Here is a 22,603-nt window from a genome sequence, read left to right as displayed (position 1 = left end):
CGACACGGGCGCGACACGGCGGGACACGGCGGGACACGGGACACGGCGGGACACGGGACACGGGACACGGGCGGGACATGGGACACGGGAGAGAGACGGGCGGGACACGGGACACGGGCGCGACACGGCGGGACACGGCGGGACACGGGACGCGGGACACGGCGGGACACGGCGGGACACGAGAACGACACGGGAGAGAGACGGGCGGGACACAGCGGGACACGGCGGGACACGGGAGAGAGACGGGCGGGACACTGGACACGGGCGCGACACGCGACACAGGAGGGACACGGCGGGACACGGAACATGGGCGGGACACGGGCGCGACACGGGAGGGACACAGCGGGACACGGGACACGGGAGAGAGACGGGCGGGACACGACGGGACACGGGAGAGAGACGGGACAAGGGCGGGATACGGCGGGACACGGGCGGGAGTGACACGGGAGGGACAGGAGAGGGACACGGCGGCACCGGCGCCGAGCCCGAAGCACGGGGCTTTAAACGCGGGACGGCACCGGGCCCGCATCCCGGAGCTTTCAAGGGGGAACGGCACCGGGGCCATTTCCCGGGGGCTTTAGAGGGGGAACGCCACCGAACCCACAGGCTGTGGTTTTGAAATTGGGAATGACATCGAGCTCTCGGGATTTGAAAGGGATTAAAGTCGAGCTTTGTGCTTTTTACGAAGCTGTTAATGAATGGCTGGAGCTGGGCAGCTCTGGGTAAGGCACTTGGCTCACGTTCTGTTTTAAGAGACCACAATCCCAAGAGGAAGGGTCTGGCTCAGAGGCCCCGGGAGGGAGCAGGAACTGGGAAAAGGAATTGCAGCAGTGGGATCACAGCACCGCCCCACTGACCCTCCTGCCACACACCCCGGCAATGAACAGAGCTGAGCCCGGCACGGCTGGGAACGGGAAGGCAGCGAGCTCATAAATGGGGGTTGGACACTAATTGGAAGTGATGTCATTTGTAACCAATGAATGCTGCTGTTGTTATAATGTATAAATAGTGTAGGGTTGATGGTAGGGCCTTTATGGGGAACTCCCTGCTTTGTGCAAACTGGAATAAAACACAGAAATCCCTCAGGGTGGTGTGAGAATTGGAGGCACCAGGACAGAACCTGTGAAGGGGACAACACAGGTCTAACACAGCCCCACTGAGGAAAGAAGAGGCTGAGCACAGCGAGGCTTTTTTCAAAATCAGTAAAACTTTATTCTATTTCCATTCTTTGCCATTAACAGAAAAAAAATTGGAGAAAGCAATGTTTTGTTTTACAAAGATAATGCATCTCCCAGAGAAGAAAACCCTAAATTGAGAATAGAGGTAACATGAAAAAAAAACCATAAAAAAAAAAAAAAAAAAAAAAATTAACCAAAATAATTAAAACAAAACAAAACAAAACAAAACATAACAAACCCAAACCAAACCACAGTACTGCCCTCTATTCCAAAAAGTAACTCCTGATCTTTTTGGTTAAAGTAATACTTAGACCAATCATTCAGTTTTCTTGCTTGATAAAGTGTGACTGGGGAAATGGAGGGAGGGGGGCAGGGGAGGGGAAAAAAAAAAAAAAAACCGAAACAAAAAATAAAACAAAATAAAACAAAAAAATAAACAAAACAAAAAAAAAAAGCACACAGACATCAACTAGTCACCTTGATGAAAGTCTCAATACAGCTATGGAAAGCCTAAGTATTCTCTTACAGTACACTGGGTGCCGGCTGCAAAAAGAACAAAAAAAATGTATCCACTTCAGGCACAACTTCTTTCTTTTTAAATTTAAATCAGTAAAAGAAACTGGGTTTAGAAGCTGCAGTGTTCTAAGCAGCAGCAGATTTGTGCATTGTTTTAAATATATTTAAATTACCACACTGATGGCACACCTCAGCCTTATGAAATTCTGCACTGTCTGTTCCAGAACACTACAAAACCCACCGACCCTGGGAGAGACTTGCACTGAGCTCTAAGGACTGGCTAAAGGAGTCAAGTTAAATGAACTAGGAAAACACTGTAACATTTGGCCATCAACTCAAGGTATCTGAATGTTTGTGGACATCTGATAGAAACAGAACTTATTCCACCCTCACATGTTCCTCAGAATTTGAACAGAGTGAGCTGAATGAGTCTTCCCTTCCACTTGGGAAGGAAGATAATGCAACTGAGCACTAAGGCATAATAAACCTTGGCCAAAAACAAGGATAAAGCATAATAACTGTAGTGCAGAATTCCACAAGGTCTGCCCGAGCAGAGCTGTCTATGTTTACTCACAGAGGCAATGGAGATTGCAGTTACCAGTTGCGTTAAATGCACCATTCAAAACAAGCTTCTAAAATGTGATACTATAAGGCGCCACCTTAAAGTTCTCCAGAATGCAACTGTGCAGAAATTTAAAATGGTTTCGTAAATTTAATTTTAAACATAACATGAGAAGGTGTTAAAACTGGTGGAATAGCTTCTGAGAATTTGGAGGAAGGGGTGAACAGGGAGATATTCAGTACCCTTCGCCAGCCCCACCGCACGGCCCAACGTCGCCGTGGGGTTGGGATCAGTCTATAACACCAGCCTGGCGGATCTTTCTCTCTGCACCAAATCCCTGCAAGGAAAACAGAACACACTTTTAGCTCTGGCAACACACAGTCATGAAATCATTTAGGCTGGAAAAGGGCTTTAAAAATCATCAAGTCCAACCGTGAACCTGGCGCTGCCACTGGGCTTTGAGGCAGAGCCTGGTCTGTTCCACCCAAGCAGCTCCCTTCTAATTAGTCATGTTTGTCTTCAGAAACAGAGACAGCAACAAAACAGGTTGTGTGGGGTGTTCTTGGTAGTCCAAAACACAACAGAGATTCCAAACATTTTTCTTCTGCTTATCAAGAAGTGCCAGAACACTGTGTGAAAGCCACGTCAAGGTAAATGGACTTCACTTGCTCTCTCTGAGGTTTATAAATGAAGAGCAAACGAAGATGAACCATGACAGAAAGGCTCCAACACAGGCAGCAGTGTGTTGCTTCTCTCCCATGTGCTCCTCTGAAAGCACAGCACCGACACAGGGAACAGAACCGTGCACAAACACAATCCACCCTCACCCAGCAGAGCTCGCTACAGCACAGCGGCAGACACAGCTCAGGCCCCTGAGAGGCAGCAGTGCAGTGCTCCCCTGGCCAGGCAGTCCCTGTACCAGTACCTTTGAGTTGTCGGGGCCCCGGGGCTGGCGGAGCACCGTGAGCCGCGGGGCGTTGGCATCGTCCAGGTTGATGCTCTTTAAACGGTTCACGAGTCTATCGGGACGCGGAGCAGCCACGGCCTTGGCGCCTTCGCTGCAAGAGAGCACACACAGGGCAGGGTCACCCCCGAGCTGGGCAAGGCACCCCAGGCTCCCCCAGGCCTCGAGCACAGTCATTTACTGCAGGATTGATGCTGTGTGACAGCAGACCTGGCTGACAGGCTGGCCCTGCCCCAAACCTGGCTGTCCACACTGGACTCTGCACTAGCAGGAGCTCAGTGATCTCCAGAGGGTGCTCTTTAGGGAGCAGAGGTCTTGTATTTACTCTCATGCACACCTAACCAGTGTTTTCTTCATTTCTATTGCCCAGAGAAGCTGTGGCTGCCCCATCCCTGAAAACCTCCAAGGCCAGGCTGGATGGTTGGAACAACCTGGGATAGTGGCAGGTGTCTCTTCCCATGGCAGGGGTGGAATAAGATGATTTTTTAGGTTCCCTTCCAACCCATTCTGTGATTAAACTGCAATAATAAAGGCTTGCAAGTTGCCAGCATATCATTAGAGCATTAACATCTCTGAAGATGATGGGAACACAGAATTTTGAGACAAAAACATTAGCTGTTACTGCTGAAGTGCTATCTCAAGCTTAAACAAAATACAAATTATGCAGTTTTATTCAAGTGTGCATATAGTTAAAAAAAAACCCAAACCCATCACTTGTAAGAAATGCCATGCCAAAAAGAAGAGTCTCTAAAACATGAGTTTTCTATTTAAAAATTAAAGCTGCTCTTCAAGAAAGAGATGGCAGCACTGTGGAGTGTGCTGGCCAGAGGCCAGCACCCACATAGGAAAGCCATCAGTTTCCTTATCATTAACTTCCACTTGCAAACCTGTATCCAAATTCCTGCTACAGGGGGAGTTTAAGAATAGGTTAAAAAGAGAACAAGCCATCTGTAATTAGGAAGAGCTGGGAGTGCTGCTGCTGCCTCTACTGGATCTCCTTGAAGAGCTGGGAGCTCTCAGGTGTGGCTCTCCCTGGAGCCAGCTGGAGAGCCCAGAGCTCCTGCTGCAGGAACATCCAGCTCAGGCAGATGCAGCCTGCAGGGCTCTGCTGGGATGCAGACACTGTGCCAGGGTCACTCCCTTCAATCCCAAAGCCTCACCAGACACGCCACACGTTACAGGCACTGCATTTTCCTGTGCGCTGGTTCAGGATTACGGAGAACTCCACTTCATCCCCAGCCTGGAGCTCCACACCATCCTGGACTTCTTTGACATGGAAGAAGAGCTTTTTGCTGTCACCAACTTCATAGTTAATGAAACCAAACTGAAAAGCAACGCATCACAAGGTTATTGATTTGCTCTGCATCCAGACAAATGCAGTAACTTACTCATCACTGTAGTTTAACTACTTTTAAATAAAACTTCAAAACTGTGGTGCCTAATAGAAGTGGAAATGCGATTTCTGCAGTGATCAGAACATTCTGTCTGGAAACAACACTTCTGGAAATCCAGGCACTCTTCCTGGTGCTGTAAAGTCACATTTAAATTCTAAAGTCTATAGAACAAGTTCTGAAAACTGCCCCCAAGTGCTGGCAGCTGTATTAAACAGAGAAGAGCAGTGCCCCAAGCTCTGAAACTCCACCCTGAAGTTAACACAACAGCAATCACTCAATTTTTGGCCTGTCACTGGGATAAGAAGCCATTTACTTCTATTTTCCATTCTACTCGTGTATAAGCCAGGAATACTCATCCAGCCTCTCCATAAATGACTGGAGATTAGTGCTGCACAGTATATATAAAACCAGAAAGCATTTGCAGCATTTAACTTTTTAATCATTCCAAGATGCAACAAGGGCAAAGATCAACCTTTGCACTTCAGGTGAGCTGTAATCACTGACTGCTTAAAACTGCGAAGAAGCTTCTTCCAGAAGCAAAGTATGTGCATGTTTTGTTTGTTTTTCTGAACACTTTTTAAATGCTCTGTGCAGCAGAAACCAGTTAGAGCAATTTCTAGGACATCTCAAACCCAAATCTTCAGACTTATCTGCTGCTCAGCAGTTCTGATGTTTCAGCACCAAACCAGGCTCTGAGCCCACCTTTACTCAAGTCACACCAGGATCTGGCATAACCTGGGTTACCACACCTGCTCCCTTGAGCTGGAGTCCAGAGCAATCTGTTTGGGCCCAGCTCCCTGAGTCCCAGTGCTGAAGTGGTTCTGAGTTGCTCTGTGCCAGCTGGAGCAGTGATTTCCCATCACCAGGGCCCTGGGGCCCAGAGTCACTCACCTGGTCCTTGACGCACTCCACGGTGGCCCTGCGGAACGGGGTGATGTTCACAGCCATCGTCTGCCCGTTCTGACCCAGCACACACAGCTGGAACTTTACTGTCTCCCCCTTCTGCAGACAGTCACCTTTGTTTGCCATGCCAACAATTCCAAAGGGATAGACCTCTCCTTTCATCTCACCTAGGGGGGAAAGTATGAGACAGAACTGAGAGGCCTTTGCCAACTGATGTCAGACTTCCAATATTATAAATGCTGCTTTTACAGCCAGCCTAGCTGTGTGGATACAGTTTGTAGTGTGAACAAAATCTCCAACAGCTCTTTTTACACCTGTGAAACTTGTGAAAAGAACACTTAATTAAAAGGAACCAATCTTACCATCCTCCATGACTTCAATCATGCCCTGGTACTCTGTCTGTGTGGGATCTACACTCCTCAAGGGACGAATAACTTTACCAGAGTAAACAGTTGGATCAGCTTCTTCAGTGATACCATTCACTGAAAAGAGACAGAGAACAAAGGAATAGGATGTTTTAATCATAGTTTATTTTAAAACTGATTTAAGTAAGTGATTCAGATCGACCAGGAGTCAACATTTTGCACTACATGACACCAAATCAAAATCACACTGACATATCATACATGGAAGTAAGAAAAACTTTTCTCAAGAAACTTCAGGTCAGGAAGGTTGAAAAGCAAATCAAAGTGTTTCCTTCCTTTCTCTTCCACATTCCCTACTCATGTTAATCATCCAATAATCTTGAAGTATGCATTCCCTCCACCCCCAAGTCCTTAATACCCTCCCCCCCACCATCTGCCCTGCTCCTGCAATCTTTTCCTCTGTGAGGTACAGCACAGTAAGTGCAGGTACTGATCTGGCCAGTTCTGCCATCCAGCCTCTCCTTCTAACCCCCAAGTGAGGAGGACTGAGGACACTAAAGGTCCACAGAATTGCTACTGTGCACAGAACTGTTGGCCTGTGCTTGTCTGTTCTCTGCAAACACAGGCAGCAGCTTTCAGGGAACCAATGACCACCCCAAACTGAGCATCTTCTTGCTCTCAGCTCCAATTGTAAATGGATCATTAACAAACTTTACCCCTCACCATGGGCCAAGAGCCCTGCAGACAGAAAACACCAGGTACAGCCTTACCTGCATGCGTTTTGTTTACTTTCTCTGCACTAACTTTGTTTCCTTTGCCTTTTGACAAGCTGTATTCCACAGTGTCTCCAAGCTCCAGGCTATCAATATCACCACAATATTCACTACAGGAACAGAATGATAAACAGTTTTCCTTTATTTACATGACAGTAGTGATGCTCACCCAATATCCACATCAGTTATCAGAAATTATTTAAATCCCTCATCAGTTCAAAAGGAACCTTCGTTCAGGAAAATGAAGCATTTCAAATACGTAACACAACTGGATTTCTTGGCCTGGGAATTAGAGGCACAGAACCCCAGTTCTGCTGACTAACAGAAAAGCCTGAACCAGTCCAGCAGAAATGAGAAATAAAACTGTAGATATCTAAGCATATACATAAATATAGATATATTGTGTGTGTGTAAAGTGCAAATGGGTTCAACACTCAACCCAACAAAACTTCACACCCTCCCACTCCCCTCAAAAAGACACATAATCAAATAATAAAATTGCCTTTCACCTGTAGTGGAAGAAGATCTCCTTATCATGATTGGCTGTTTCAATAAACCCAAAGTTATCTTTCAGGGCTGCCACGTATCCCAAGAGCCGCTTGGAGCTGTAGTTGCGTCCCAGCATCCTGACAGAAACAGCCGTCTGCAGCCCAGTTCTCTTCACCTCACACACACAGAACTCAACCTGGTGGAGACATGGCCATCAATACCAGACAGAAAGAGGCAAAGAAAACCATGACCACCAACAAAAAAACCCCAAATTAATTCTCAAGCTGTGCAGCTCTGCAGCAGCACCTGGTCTCTCCAGGAAAGTCATTTCCTAGTCACTACTTTCCCATAACCATGTCAGTCACTGACTTTCCTGCATTCCAGGGAGCAGCACCACACCTGGGATACCTGCGAGGCAAGCCAGCCTCCAGCACTCAGCTTTCCACCCCTTAAACATGAGAACCTTTCTGTCCATGGGGATCACCTCCTTTCCCTGCACTGCTCACCAGTGGCCCACAGTGGGATGTGCCTCACTTCACTCCTTGTTTCAGTTTTTAGAGACAATAACCAGTAACTAGAATGGCTTCTGAGGGTTTTGTTGCTCTTCCCGATCTCCAAGCTTTTTCCCTTTCCATTGTCTCTCAGGCTAATATGCTCATGAGGGAATATTCTCCCACTTCAATATCTATCTTAGTCTCTATGCTAATTAATTTCCTCTTGACAAGCAGTGTCCATTTAGTGACAAAATTTCTTTGTTTAAAAAGCATCATTTACACAGTAAGACACTATTTCCATCTATGTATCACCAGGGTATTTTTGGAGGGTATTTTTTACTCACAGAAGATTGACTCATTTGAACACACCATTCCAGGTGATATCACACCTTGTCCTCCATTTGTTCCAAGTAAAGGCAAAGAGAAGCTCACACCCCACAATGCCCAGAACAGCATTTCCCAATACTACCCTTAATTCTCTTACCTTATCTCCTATCTGGGGATTAGTAGATCCTTCCACATCCTTGGCCTGGTAAGGAATGGTCAGTTTTACTCCACAGTCATCATACACAATTATTCCATCCTCAGCTTCCTGAAAACAAGAGGTGAGAATCCAGCAATCAGTGTCTCTTTAGGAACAGTTTCCTACACACAGTTCAAGCACTGCTCATTGGAGTCCCAGTGGTTTTACAATAATTGCTCAAAAACACAACCAAACTCTGGGTAAAGAGCTTTAAATGATGCCAGACAGTATTTTAAAAGGCAATGAAATATTGCCACCAGCTCCAGGAAGCATTTATTGGAACTTCTAAGTATTCTGGCATTGTTTAAAACAGCAGAACAAAACAGTAAGAGATTCTTCCTGTGAAACTTAAATAATTCTATCTAAAATCTTGTGTACTGAGAGGCAAAAAGAAACTCCCCATCAATTTCCTGGAAATTTTCCTCAACAACAATGTGATCATTAATAATTAATAACAATACTTTTATTATCTTGTTCAGAGCAGTTATTTTTCACTGACTGCTCTCATCAGCTGTAGTTCACAGCTATACAGAATGAACAGTGCTTCAAACCCAGTTGAACTAGAGATTTTAAGGAAGCAGCCTCAGTCTGCAATGGCAGGAATGCAGAAGAGCTGCTCACAAGCAGAAAAGCAGCATTACCTTCTCTTTGCCTTTATTTGGGCTAGTGGCTTTGGCTGGAGTGGCTTCTTTGTCTATAGTGCCCACAAAGCGATGCTCTGACTGGGTGTGGAAGGAAACCGTGCCCTTGGGGAGCTTTTTAATCCTTATGGCATGGTTCCTCTGGGCAGACAGCATATCCTGGAAAAGAAATCCACCAGGTTATAGTTAGACTGTGCATAATTCCCTTAAATGCTGAGATTTTATAGGAGTTTTAATCCCACTTACAGGAACGACGGTGAACTCTACTTCATCGGAAATATGGAGCTGATTTCCATCCATGATCTCACTGAAGTGGAAGAACATCCGAGCATCCCTGTCCACACACTTAATGAAGCCAAAGCCATCCCTCATTGCTGCAATCACACCCTGGAACAGCCAAACCAACAACTGCAGTTTAATCCCTGGCATGTGACACCTGTCCAGCTGCTCCACGTGTCAGGAGTGGACAGAAAGGCCTGAATCCTAGGAAAACACCTGGTTTAAACAATGTCCTTCCTTGCAAACCCTGGTGCTCACAGCCCTGGTCAACCTGAAAGGCAGACAAGTTCTTCCAACCCCATTCCTGAAGTCAACTCACGATTAAGAGTGAAGTGGAGAATATTAATTCCATTAATATTAATGGACTGAAGCTAAAGAACCTGCCAGTACAGGGAACACAATGGGGCAGCTCTACAAACACTGTATCATCTATAGGAGCATACTAAACATACAAACACACACTAAAAGTACAACCATCTATAAGAACAGGAAATAAAATCAGTGTTCAGAGGAAAGTTTAACAGAAAAACCATCAGATTTGCAGTCACAAATGAAGGAATTATAAAGAAGCTGTTAAACAAGTCTCCCATACCCGTGGGTGTGTTCTGGGAACACACTCCCATGTGACACAGGAGTTTAGTGGCCTTCCTGATAACCACTAAAAATGGAATGCTGCGTGATAAACAGAACATACTGACAAAAACCCAAACCCTAATACCAGATGCTGCCAGAATTAAGGTAGAATTCATTAACATATTGCCTTCAACCCATTTAATACAGAGTTTAGCAAGTCTCAGGACAAGCTTAGAGGATCTGAATGACAGTGCAAAGGTACCTTCCACCTTTAGGAACATTCTTCTCTTAAACAGCTTTCACAAACTCCAGCAAACCAACCAACCTTTCTAGAAGCTGCCTGCACCTATCACCCCCATGACAGCTCAACTCAGGCAGGCAGGTGTTATGTAGCCAGAGCAGAAATACAAGAAGTCTACAGGATAGAAACCCAAAATCTCAAAGGTTGAAATCAAAACTCAGGGTTTTTTTAAAGCCAAGGGACAATAATTCACAGCACACTGTTGTGACAACACTGTAACTGAACTCCAAATTGTAAAGGAAAGCAGTTACAGTCAAGCTGGAACAGAACCAACATTCCAAGTTACAGGAATGAAAGGTATTCTGTAATACTCATTACCACATCCATCTTAGTCCCTGTAACCCACAAAGAGTTTCTTGTACTGAGAGAACTCTGCTCTTTACCATCCTTCTACTCGACCCTCAGACACAGATTGGCCAAAAAACTTGAAATACAGAAGCTCCTCCAATTATTTACACTTTTCACTACCTGAACCAGGGTAGTCCCAGGGTCTTCCAAAGGAAGATGAGTAGTTACCTCTTTAGACTCAAGTATGTGAATTTTAAACTGTCAGTTCAAGACTACTTTACTTCTGTCTGCTACAACCAGCCAGCAATCCCATCCAAGAGGGCCAGTTAAGGTCGAATTTCCTAATATAATTTCATTTAAATGTTAAAAAATAGTTAAGACTTTATTCTTTTAAGGCAAAGATGCAGAGCATTAATTCTGAATTTTCTGCTTTGCTTGCACTGCAAGACCTAGAGCTGGATTTCAGAGCAGGCAATGGAAGACACGAGTGATTTTTGTATCTGTTGTAGAAGACAGCCCCCAACTCGTGTCTTTCTTTCACTTCCCCTCAAGCATTAGGAATGTTTAGAGACGGATACTTGCCATTTCTCTGGTTTCATTAGTAAACTGGAAGGTGTTGGGGAGAACCTCAATGTTGGTGGCTCGTTCCAGTTTGTCGCGCCTGTCCGTGGAAATGTTGAACCGAACGTGGTCGCTCTCCAGCAAGGTCACCTTGGATTTTGTGTCCTTGTCCCCAAAGGGAAGCTCTTTAGGAATCACAAAGTCCACTTTGATGCGGCCGGGTAACGGATCGCTCTGGGGACAGAAAACCCAAGGGAAAGCTGAGTTCACCTGCAGGGCTCAGCACAGCTGCCAACAGCACAGGGGCTCCTGCCAAGTCCTGCTGGACTCAGCCTCTGCTCCATCTCCACCACTCCTCATCTGGAACGTGCCCAATGCAAGGTGGCTTTTGGAGCTGTCAGCTGGCTTGAAGGTTTTTTAAGCCTTCCTGCTAAAGGAATTCTATTTCAAGAATGAAGTTTATAACCATAACACTTCTAAAATGCAGGCTCTTTCTTACTAAGTCTTCAAAACACCCCAAACCTTCCCACACTAACAGAGGCTCATCTAAAACCTTAGTGGAAGTGCACATGAACACTCCTCCAAGTCAAACATTACAGCCCAAAAGCCTCATTAACTTAATGCTCACAAGAATCCATAGATCTGGCTTATCCCAGTAAATATTTTTCTCTTTTTCCCTAGTCTTTTGCTTTAAGGATATGTCCTAACTCCACAAAAATTTATAGCAAGTATTTGAGACAATGAAGTATTTGTAACATTAAACACACACTCCATCACGTACCACTACCTTAACACTTCCTCTCTGGATTTGAAATTAAGAAAAAGAGTAAATCTTAATTCTGACATGATGCTTATGCAGCAAACAGGTACTGGGAAATGGGAACAAATATTTCCAGTTATTGACTGGAATTCAATACAACCAAACCAGCGTTACGTAAATTTATTTAACGACTGAAATTCACCTGGTTTTTGCTGGGTACTTTTGGAATTACTTTGGTTACAGTTCCTTCAAAATGTTCAATGCTGATATCTTCAAAAATGACAGTTCCTTGAGGCAGCAGTCTAACATCTGTTGCAACTTCTTTACCCTAAGAGCACAAAATTAGTCAAACACTAAGAAAAGAGAGAAAGTAACAGACATTTCCCAATGAACCTCAATGAACCTCCTCCCCCCTTTTTTAAAGCTGGGGAAAGCAGAGAGCTGTGCAGTTATTCCCTTTGCTTCCGTTTTACTGGATTTCGTCTTACATTTCTGTCTTTGATTGTAAACTCCACATCATCACCAGGCTGTAAGGTTTCTAGGTCACCTTTAAATTCACTATAATGAAAGAATATCTCCTTCACGACATCACCTCTCTCAATAAATCCAAAGGCTTCCTGTGGACAGAAAAGAAGTGTTTAATCATCCATTATTGGAACATACCAATAAATCATTTGACAGGTTCTGTTAAACACAAAACAATCTCTGAATCCCAGCACAGCACTTAGAGGTGTACACAGCTCACTGCCACAAGAAATATACGAACAGAAATAAATGGAACTTTCTTTGTTAAGAAGAGTATCAGTATCAAAGATGAGCTGTTTAAACCATTTCACACAATTTACACCCGCAGCTCAAGCTGTTAACAGCTCTAAACAACTTAAGCATTACTTTGAACAGCACTCTTCAAAATAGCATTTCATTTTCAAATGAAACTTAAAATCACTTACTTTCATGGCACAGACTACTCCTTGACAGCGAGCTTGTTTCTTTTTTAATAGCATAATGTTACGAGCACTTACAGCACCAGTACTAGAGAGAAATAAAAAAAAAATCTGAAAACTCTGAAACAATTAACTAAGATTATACTTCATATAATAACTCTTGGAATAGGTATAAATTCTGCCTGACTACTAAAACAAAATATGAAGCCAAAAAAGCATTATAAACTTACTGTTTATTTGTATCAATTATAAAGTTTATTTTATCTCCTGTTTCCAGCTGTACGTTTCCTTCAACATCCTCTGGGGTGTAAGTCAGGTAAAATACTTCCTGTAAATTAACATTAACTAAAGTTACTCGATTTGCAGAATAGTCGTTTCAAAGAAAGATTAACACAATTGTAATAACAATATCTGCTTAATTTAGTGAGAAAATCAACAGTAATAAGCATGGCATGCAAAAAATTCTTTTTCTGTCGTGCTGTTTTGGTGAGTATGTAACAAGCAGCTTTAAGTTGAAAGGTTCTGTACATGACCATCTTTAAAGGCCAATTTCTAAAGTTTAGAAGTTCAAGGTAAGGAGACATGAACTTCATCAAGTTTAAAAGAGAACAACTATTTGTCTCTGGGAAGTTCTCCACAGATACAAGCAAGCAAACTGTCTAAATAACATTATTTTTCATAGTAATTACCGAAGCATGCTTTTTTTTTTTTTGGCCAAAAACTGCACAGTTTTTCAGTGCAGTGTCAATTGTCTACATTAAACTGCTTTTTTGTTGTTTTTTTTTTTAATGCAGACCGCAGTGATGGACCAGTGAAGAGTTCAAGTAAAATACGCAAGCTTTACCCCATTACGTTCGTAGCAAACACTCCCTGTTGGACTTTGACCCGGGGCAGCTGGAGATTTACTCTCTAAATTGTGAGGAACAGCACACACAACCTACCAGTCAAAAAAAAAAAAAAAAAATCCATTGCTAGTCATTTCAGGAGTGGCATTGTTGTACACAAAATGAATCTCAGTATCCTCTACTACACACCCAGCAGGGAATGCCACACTGCAACTTTTCAATCTCACAGAACCCCTCTTGGCTCTAAGAAGAGTTTGGAGCCAAGTAAGAGCTCAAACTGAACCTCTGAATTTTTACCAGAGCACACTGAAATATATTTCAGTGTAACTATACTGAAGGTAGTTAATATCCATGCTCAATTAACCCAGTTTTCTGTATTGGAGTAAAGGATGGAAAGGATGCAGGTATAGAAAATAGGCACTAACTTGTCCATTTATTCGTTCTTCAGGTAAAATTTCTGGCTTTATCTTCACCAATTTAATAGCAATGGGTTTTCCAGTTCGGCGATCAGAAGACACTTCAAACTCAACATCATCTGCAAGACAAGCAAATATTGCAATGCTGTCAGAGCTCTGGCTGGGACTGGGGTTTTTTACAAAAATCACTAAATGGCTGCCTTTAATTCACTGCTTGTAGCCAAACAATCAAGTAGAACTCAAGTCCTTTTCTTACCAAGGAAGGACACATGATTTGCAAAAATTTTCTGGTTATTCTGCTTATTATCTCCTGCTGCCAATGAACTATTCTGGTGTAATTCCACAGCAATTCCCTCCCCCTGCCTTGCTCGCTGCACAGCAGACTCCACACTAAAGTCCAGACAACACAACATGAAACAGTTTAGTAACTTCAGTCTCATGGTAATTATCAGCATGAAGTTGCAGCCTCCTCATGCTGAAAAACACCTGGCCACCCTCAAACTAACTCTAACCAAAGAAATAGGGAGCACAAGAGGTAAATTCTCCCACAGTCTGAGTACTTGCCTCCCATCTCAGCTAGACAAGATTGACCTAACACTGCACCTTTTCTTCTCCACATTGATTTGTACCACAAGCTGCACAAAGTGCTGGGAAGGGCTCTCACCAGGAGCAGTGATTTATTTACAGGCTGTTTCTTTACATTATCAGTGAAAAAGAAAAGGTTGTTGGGAGAGAAGTGTTCTAAAGAGTTTGTTTTGATTCTTACTACTTTGTTTTCTTTTCGTTACTTGCAATAAAATTTTCTTTATACCCTTTTAAAATTTTAAACCTACTTTACCTTTCTCCTAATCCTATCTCACAGCAAGAAATAAACCCCTTAATAATTAACCAACACTGAAGCTCACCACACTCATCAGCGCATTAATTAGGAAATCCCACAATTCGGAAAATCTGAAATTAACAAACCAAAACCGCTACACCCCAGAAGCAGCAGAGGGTATTTTCTGACGGGTGCAGAGCGTGCTGCCGGTGCCAAAGCTCAGGTACCTCCTACTTTGAGCTCCTGCAGGTTGCCGTTGTACTGGGAGCAGTGGAAGAAGAGCCGGGCCTGCCGCTCCGAGCACTGGATGAAGCCGTACGAGGTCAGCAGCTTCTCGATGACGCCGGTCTCGCGCAGCGCTGCCGAAGTACCGTTGGGGTACCCGTTGTGTCCATTGTTGTGGAGCAGGTTTGGATCAAAGCTCATCTGCGCCACGCAAAGCAAAGAACAACACACAGCATCAGCTTCCTTCCTTCACATCCCCACCACACTGTAAGAGCTTGTGTAGTTACTGACACCTTCCTAAAATGTGTGTTAAGAACGTTCCTAAAATGTGTTTTAAAACCACGAAAAGAGTTGAGCTTTTTTAACACAGTAATCCTTAAAATTTATATAAGCAATATATTTATAAAACAAGCCAGAACTGTAACACCAAAACAAAGCTTGCTTAGAACAGAACAGACTTCTGGCATTTTTCAAGTATTACACCTCAAAGTACTCCCACATTCACTGTTTCACACCAGAGCCTGAAAAAATCTGAAGTATTTGCTCTCCCAAATTAAAGAGGTGATTAGGAAAATGCAACAGTTCTGAATCAACACAATTAGGTTCAAATCCCTACATAGTTTCTCCCTAGTTCATGTGTTCAGTCTTTCACACTAAAAAATGCTATTAAGTAATTAAATAGTATTGCAGTTATGGAATAAATAACCAAAATTCAACATTCCTGTGGCATAGAAGCTCAAGTGCTAGAAAGACACAGAAAAATTGAAAATAGCACTAAAGGTGTAATGAAATCCTAAATTAACTGACATCTACTAAAACATTTTATTTTATGGAGTGTTTTTTCTTTTCTAGTCACAGATTCACCCTTGAAACATTCCCAATCCCTTTACCAACTCATTGGCTTTTTTGATGTACAAGTCCCCTTTTTAAATCAGGGCACTTGGACTTATAGGTTAGCAATTATATCAGATGAAATGTATTACACCTCACTAAACACTGCAATTCAAGAGACAACTGAAGCAACCCTCTTCCCTCCAAACAGTCAATATGCATCTTAAAATATACAGGATTATTTGTTAGTTTCCAGAGGTTTTAATTTGGAAACAGTGAGATCATATCAGTTCTCTGCTTTCTTGCTGCAACAAGCAGAGATTAAAAATTATTCAGCAATGTGTTTAGTGGAGATAAAAGACACCTGAGCAACTTGCAAAAGGGTCATGCTCCTCACTCTAACACAGCCAGTGAGTTACTCAATGTGTTAGGAGGCACAGCATTCTTATTCTGCTGTTTGGGAATCAGTTTAAAAGTGATCAAAGAGCACAAAAAAAACACCTGCTGTGAAGTTCTTGGGCAGAAATCTTTGGTCTTGGAGACTGATATTAAAAAAATGAATTGGAAACAAGCGCACAAAGTAAAGAGTGACAGTATTTTGACCTCCAAGAAGAGGAGGTCTTCTCCCCTCTTCTGCTTCAGACCCTCATGGGGTAGATGTAGATGAAGAAAAACACAAGTAACAGGAGGTGGGGGAGTGATTTGAGGGGGCAAAAAGATCCTAAGACACTGTGTAACAGTCTCCAGCCCACAGCACTGGTCAGCACTTCCACAGTGCACTGTTACCACCCAAGGCTCTTTAAGAATTCACTGAACTGCTGAATCTGCTGTGATATCATTTCTGTAACATGCACTGCTTATTTCCTTGCTCTACATCTCACTTTTCCTTTCCTTAAAAACTAATAACAATCTCTTAATTACAATCAATGCTGCCCTCTTATTCTTACCCAACCAACCTGCAGTAAGTGGCACAAATCAATACCATTAACATGTTCAAGTCATGAAATACTGCCATGCCAGAAAATAATGAATCAGAAACAAGACCCCGTTAGAGACACACAGAGCTCCAGCCCATCCCTCCTCAAAGGCCTCCTGCCAACAAAGGCAGCCATGGCTTTGTCCAGCTGAGTCCTGGAGACCTCCAAGGACAGAGGTTCCACCACCTTTCTGGGGTCACTGTTGCCTCAGCAAAGTTCTCTTCCCCCTCCTGTCCAGCCTAAGCTGCTCAAATGACAAAAGTCACATCCTTTTTATGCACTGGATTATGTTTAAAGGACATATTTTCTCTGAGTATTTTACAAAAAGCACTTGACAAAGCTGCTAAGGTTTACTGACTAGTTCCTATCAGCATCACTCCAAGATAATAATCCTCATCTTCTGAGGAAGGCAACCCCAGGACACTCCACACCAGAAAATGTCCTTGTGGGAACACAACAGCTGAAGTGTTTTAGGCTATCCTAGAGTTTGAAATACTTTTCAAAAATAAACTGGTCCTGCAAGTAGGGTGGCTAAGGGAAGAGAAAATGATATGTTATTATACCTTCTCCCAGGAGAATTACAGGCCACAGCATTAACCCATTCTGCAAGCTGGAATGAGCCTGCCAAGGGCTTCTGTGACTCACCAAATGGCCACCTCAGATACAAGGGAAGCAACAGACAGACACCTTGTCTCAAACATGAACTCAAGGCTCATCAGAGAGATAAAATGACAAAAATCTAGCTTAAAGTTTAGCTCAGAATAGCCTTTCTCAGGGTTAGAAAGCCACAGTGCTTCACCTCCCGCTCAGACTACGATGCACGACATCATTTGAACAGTTTGAGTTTAAAGGAGCATTAGCAGCACAGCACAAAGAACTCCTCATCAGTCCTCTAAAGCCTGACAACTTAGTTCAAAGATTCCTCAGGTGGCACTACAACTTCCTGTAAAAATACTATAAAGTATCAGCAGCTTTTCCAGATAACTGTCAAATTCCTACACCTTATAACAGGAATATGAACTATTAACCACATCAAAATAAATATTTAGAGAAAGAAAAAAAATACCTGCGCTCTAAGATTAAAATACTAAAGAGAAATTATTTGAGAAAAGGGATTGGAACCACAAACCTACTCTTACTAAAAGGGAGAAACACCAATAATCAGCTCTCAAGGGTTCTAAGTATTGTAAAATAGAGCCATATTGCAGCTACTATGAATTCACCAAAATAAATTAACAACAGCAAAGAGTCATGGAATCACTGAATGGTTTGGGTGGGAAGGGGCCTTAATGATCATCCTGATCCACCCCCTGCCATGGGCAGGGACACCTTCCACTATCCCAGGCAGCCCCAAGCCCCATCCAGCCTGGCCTTGGACACTTCCCAAGATGGAGTAGTCACAGCTGCTCCGGGCAACCTGTGCCAGGGCCTCACTATTAAATTAATTATCAAGAACTATTAAAAAAACTCTAACCAACCCCACCCCATTCTGTTAAAAACTTAGTAAGAACCAAGCTCAAAAATACACATATAACTCTTTCTCCAGCATGTGCACCAACCTCGCAGTGATATTCAAATATTGCACTTTCAGTAGTATTTGCCGATTCTTCTGTTTCAGCACAAGTTTCTAAGGATGAAGACTGCTATTATTTTAAAAAAGGGAACTAAAGGAAGAGAGACAAAAAGAGAAAGAAAAAGATAGCAAAAGAAGGTGATCTATCAGGCTCTAGAGAATACAAGTGCTGCTGCCCTGGGCAGTTTCACTACAGCACTGGAGAAAACAAAGACTACTATAGCAGCGTCGGGACGTGCTCTTTTGAAGCTGTTGAGTAGGCACAAACTTCTTGTTTCAGATCAAGCCTTGTATCTTCTTCAGTGTAAGTTGCCTCTTCTTTGGTCTTGAGTTGTTACAATGTGGTATACTTATATTCTTTTCCTGATCTGAACTTGAAGCAGCAGTTTCAGGTGGTAAATTCTGTTCTGTTCCACTTCATACTGGAGAAAGGAGAAAGACACACTAAGTATCACTTTGAAAGAAATTCTCATCAAATCACAGAATGGGACCTTAAAGACCATCTACTTACAACCCCCCTTGCACATCAGTTCTAGGTCTTAATAGTAACAGGGGCATTTCCTCTACCTTAATGCAGTAGCTTTAAGCCACGTTAATAAAAGCTGTTTTACAGACGTATTTGGCATTCCCACTTCCAGTTTTGTTTTCCAAAAGACTGGCTGACTCTAAGCCAGTGAGATGGTTATTTCCAATTTTGAGCTCTTCAGACAGACTTAGGCATCTCAGGGAAGGTCTCAGTGTGTACCATGAAAATGACAACTTCATTTTGATCATTAGCATTTGACCCATCAGCAAGCCTTAGTCCTCCTATCAATAACTTTATATGGATGCTTATTAAATTATAGCATAACTTATATAAGTGCTCACACAGATCCTCAGAGGAGCAATAGGATGTACAGATGCATGGGAATGAAAATTTCCTAATTACTTCTGTTCCAAAGGTTAAGCTAAGGACTAGTGATACCTGAAGCATTTAGAATTGTATAAAAATTAACAAACTTCTCAATTATGTGCACAGACACTGCATGTAAATAACACAGAACCATTCTTTGGACTTCTGAAACAGTTTCTGTAAAATGTTGATTCCATGTGATATTTGTGTAGCTAACACCAGGAGAAGCCTTTCTGCACCAGTTACTAATTAGTAATTAATTCCTTCCTAAAGTTTTCCAGTGCCACTCTGCTGAAACTGTTTTTCTCATGAAAAGACAAACTGCCACCTACCACACAAAACATAACCTTACAGAAAAAGAAAAATAGAAGCCTTCCGTGAGAAGAAATCAAGTTTTGAGTTTGCTGCTTACTCAGTAGATAGGGAAAAAAAAAAAAAATAAGGGAGGATATTTTTGTGGACAAAAGCGGGTGAGAAGCAGCACAGCTCTGATCTCACAGATACACTGGAAGTTGTGCAATCATCTAAAGGTATGAAGCACAACTCTTCCCCAAATCATTCCACAAGTCCCACACCAAAAGAGAAAAAATATGGACAAAGCCTATTTCTCCTGTGTAGCAGGAAAGCGAATTTCACAACTTACACTGAGCTTTGACTTCCCTCTGGTGAATTGAAAGAATCATTTTAAGTGACTGAAACCTGAATGCAAAGACACTTCAAAGTCTCACCCTCACCCCAGTGAAAACGCTGAGTGAAGGCAGCTATTGCAAGAACCCCAAATGTGCAAATTCATCTCCAGTTTTACTGAAGTTTGTATTTCAGTGATTTTCCCCAGCTGAAGCATCTCCTTCAACCACCACTGAGAATTTCCAGCTGAAATGAGTGTTCCTGTCAGACCATCAAACACACATGAAACAGATTAAATAAACTGGGTGAGGGCTGTTCAAATCTTTGCACTGAAAGATTTGATTATAAAATATTATAAATTAGAAGACACAAAGCTATTGCAAAGATAACAGTATCACTGTTTTTCTCTCACCTCGGCATTACACTGGGGCAACTGCTACCACAATCTTCCAGGACAGTGTTATTTTGGGGCAGCATTTCAGCTCTCAAATGAGCACACTGCATCCCAGGAACTGCACAGACACTTGGAATCTTCTCACATACTTCTCTCTCATTTAATTAGACTGATATTATTAGAGCTCTCCTAGAGATGTAACTCTTATCATATTGCATTTATCATTTTTAGCCATAAAATATATCACTTTTTCATTTAATAATCAAAACACCTCATGTGATCAAATATGACTAAAGCTAATTTTATCAGTCGTGGAGTAAGGCATAAACCTTTCCATTAAAACCCAGTCTGATTTGATAACAAGATGGGTTTACTACACTTAAGTTCTTAAAAAAACAAAAACTCATCAAGCAAGCATAACTCAAGCAAAAAGAAATCTCACTGTGCTCATCTGCCTCAAATTCCTTACTTTTTAATTCAGCTACTATAAATACTCCTCCAAATGGTAAACACCCTGAGCAGCTGCCCAGCCCCCAAGTCTCACTGCATTTGGGTATTTACAGCTGAAAGCTTTAATGCAAAGACAGGGAAGAGCTGGGCCCTGCTCTTGAGGCCTCTCCTGTGCAGACCCCGCTAAATGACAGCGGGTCACATGAAGCTGCTCACAGCCAGAAATCACCTACAGAGCCCCACATGGAACCTGCCCGATGACAGCATTGTTCTGCTTCCCATTTCCTTCACAAAAAGAGGCAACTGCAAGGACGTGCGTTCTGTGGATCAGAGCACGTGCTTCCAGAAACAGCCCTCTATGACGTGACCAAGGTACAGTTTGATAAAGATAACACTTCGTCTTCTCAGTGTGCACATACAACACAGATCCGCGGAGATCAGGCTCCTCCATCCCTTTTCAGATGGATATTGGAAAGCAGCAGAGAGCCCTTGGGCACCCCAGCCAGTACGTGACAGCTAAGAGCCGAGCCACCACCACAGCAGGGAAGTCCTTTTCATGTCAGGAGAAAAATACGTATATAGGGGAAAAAGAGTTAAAGAACTACCAAGGACATCTGTAAAGAATGTATGGAGAAAAAGCCCAAAAAAGTCGTTGAAAGAAATATCCGGATTTTTTCGGGGTTCTGCGGTGCGGAGACGAGCCCGGCGCTGGGTATCGGTGCGGACAGCAGAGAACCGACCCCGGACCGACGGAGCCGCTCAGGCCCGGTCCCTGCCGCGGCTCCGCTCGCTGCGCTGCACCAAGATGGAGGCGGCGGAGCGAGGGGCGGCCGCGCCGAGGGGCGGCGCCGGGGCCGCCGCCAGCGGGGCCGCCGTGCGCGGGGGCGGGCGGCTCCGGCCGGTGACAGCGCCAGGGCCGTTCGGGCAGGACGGGCCGGGGGGAGCGCCCGCCCCGCACACAAAGGGGGGCGATGGCGGCCGCTCCCCGCACACAAAGGGCCGCGGCCGCGCTGCGCCGGGCGGGGCCGCGCGCGGCACGCCGGGAGCCGCCGCCGCCCCTCCGCCCGCACGGCCCCGCCGCCCGCCGGGGCCCGGAGCCCCCGCGGCGCCGCCCCCTCCCGGCGCGGCCCGCGAGCCCCGGCGGCTCCCGGGACGGCCGGTCCCAGCGCGGCCTCGGCGCCGCCGCCCCCGGAGCCCCGCGGAGCGCAGCGCGCACCCCGCGCCCCGCGGCCGCCGCTCCATCCCCGCACCGCCGGCCTAGTAGGCCGCACCCCCCCAACCACCACCCCCCCCCACCACCACCCCGCGCGCAACCCCGGCGGGGCTCCCGGCGCACAGCCCCGGTACGGGCAGAGATCCGCGGGCGCAGGTCCCGCGGCGCCCGGAGCCCGCCGGGGCGGGCGGGGGTGGCGGCGGCGCCCGGCCCGCACTCACCCCAACAGCTCAGCGCCCCCGCTCCAGCGCCGCCATGAGCAGCACGGCACGGCACGTAGGAGAGAAATCACGGCGCTCTCGCGAGAGCCGCCCGCGGACGGGGAGGGGGGGGGAAGGGGCGGGGCCGCGCGTGCGCGCACTGAGCCCGGCGGGTGGCGCTGGCGGGCACGCGCCAGAGGGGATGGGGGGGGCAGCCGGTGAGGGTGACAGCGCCCCCTTGCGGCCTGGGGAGGGAGAAACGGCTGAGGGGAGACAGAACCCCGTGAGGGGAAAGAGCCCCGGCTGAGGGGACAGAGCGAGACAGACACAGAGAGAGACACAGACAGAGAGAAAACCCCGGCTGAGGGGAGAGAGAGAGAGAGAAAAAAAATCTCGGCTGAGGGGAGAGATCGAGAGGGAGAGCCCCGGCTGAGGGAAATCCCGGCTGAGAGGGGACAGAGCGCCGGATGAAGAGTAGACAGAACCCCGGGTGAGGGAGGGAGAGCTCGGCCCGGGCCAGGACAGCGGGCACGCTCCAGGCCCTCAGGAAGCCGTGTGGGGAATATCTCCGTGCTGGGCAGGCAGAGCTCGAGGGAGGGACACGAGCCTTGCACTCGCTGAAGCTCCCCCTG

The 22,603-nt window shown here is 45.0% G+C and overlaps 1 protein-coding gene across 5 annotated transcripts; it reads right to left on the bottom strand.

The window, feature by feature from the left end:
• Positions 1 to 1,329: 1,329 nt before the first annotated feature.
• Positions 1,330 to 22,099, bottom strand: CSDE1 (cold shock domain containing E1). Of its 5 annotated transcripts, none has more exons than XM_053998208.1 (21): positions 21,993 to 22,099; positions 18,182 to 18,617; positions 14,817 to 15,015; positions 13,779 to 13,888; positions 13,353 to 13,445; positions 12,739 to 12,836; positions 12,515 to 12,596; positions 12,053 to 12,181; positions 11,767 to 11,892; positions 10,826 to 11,038; positions 9,049 to 9,189; positions 8,803 to 8,961; positions 8,123 to 8,230; positions 7,165 to 7,340; positions 6,653 to 6,765; positions 5,880 to 5,999; positions 5,506 to 5,684; positions 4,381 to 4,544; positions 3,182 to 3,314; positions 2,499 to 2,593; positions 1,330 to 1,721 (listed from the first exon to the last, which is right to left on the bottom strand). In XM_053998208.1, exons 3-20 carry the CDS (start codon positions 15,013 to 15,015, stop codon positions 2,546 to 2,548), a joined length of 2,391 nt encoding a protein of 796 aa, XP_053854183.1. In that variant the 5' UTR covers positions 18,182 to 18,617; positions 21,993 to 22,099; the 3' UTR covers positions 1,330 to 1,721; positions 2,499 to 2,545. The 5 variants fall into 5 exon arrangements, with proteins under 5 accessions (XP_053854183.1, XP_053854181.1, XP_053854180.1 ...); XM_053998206.1 differs by lacking the exon at positions 1,330 to 1,721 and adding an exon at positions 20,978 to 21,108 and having other exon boundaries at positions 2,387 to 2,593; positions 21,993 to 22,072; XM_053998205.1 differs by lacking the exon at positions 1,330 to 1,721 and having other exon boundaries at positions 2,387 to 2,593.
• Between the last annotated feature and the right edge of the window lie 504 nt (positions 22,100 to 22,603).

Source organism: Vidua macroura, chromosome 24 (assembly GCF_024509145.1).
Source record: "Vidua macroura isolate BioBank_ID:100142 chromosome 24, ASM2450914v1, whole genome shotgun sequence".
NCBI classification, from domain to species: domain Eukaryota; kingdom Metazoa; phylum Chordata; class Aves; order Passeriformes; family Viduidae; genus Vidua; species Vidua macroura.
This window is presented reverse-complemented; position numbering and strand designations above follow the sequence as displayed.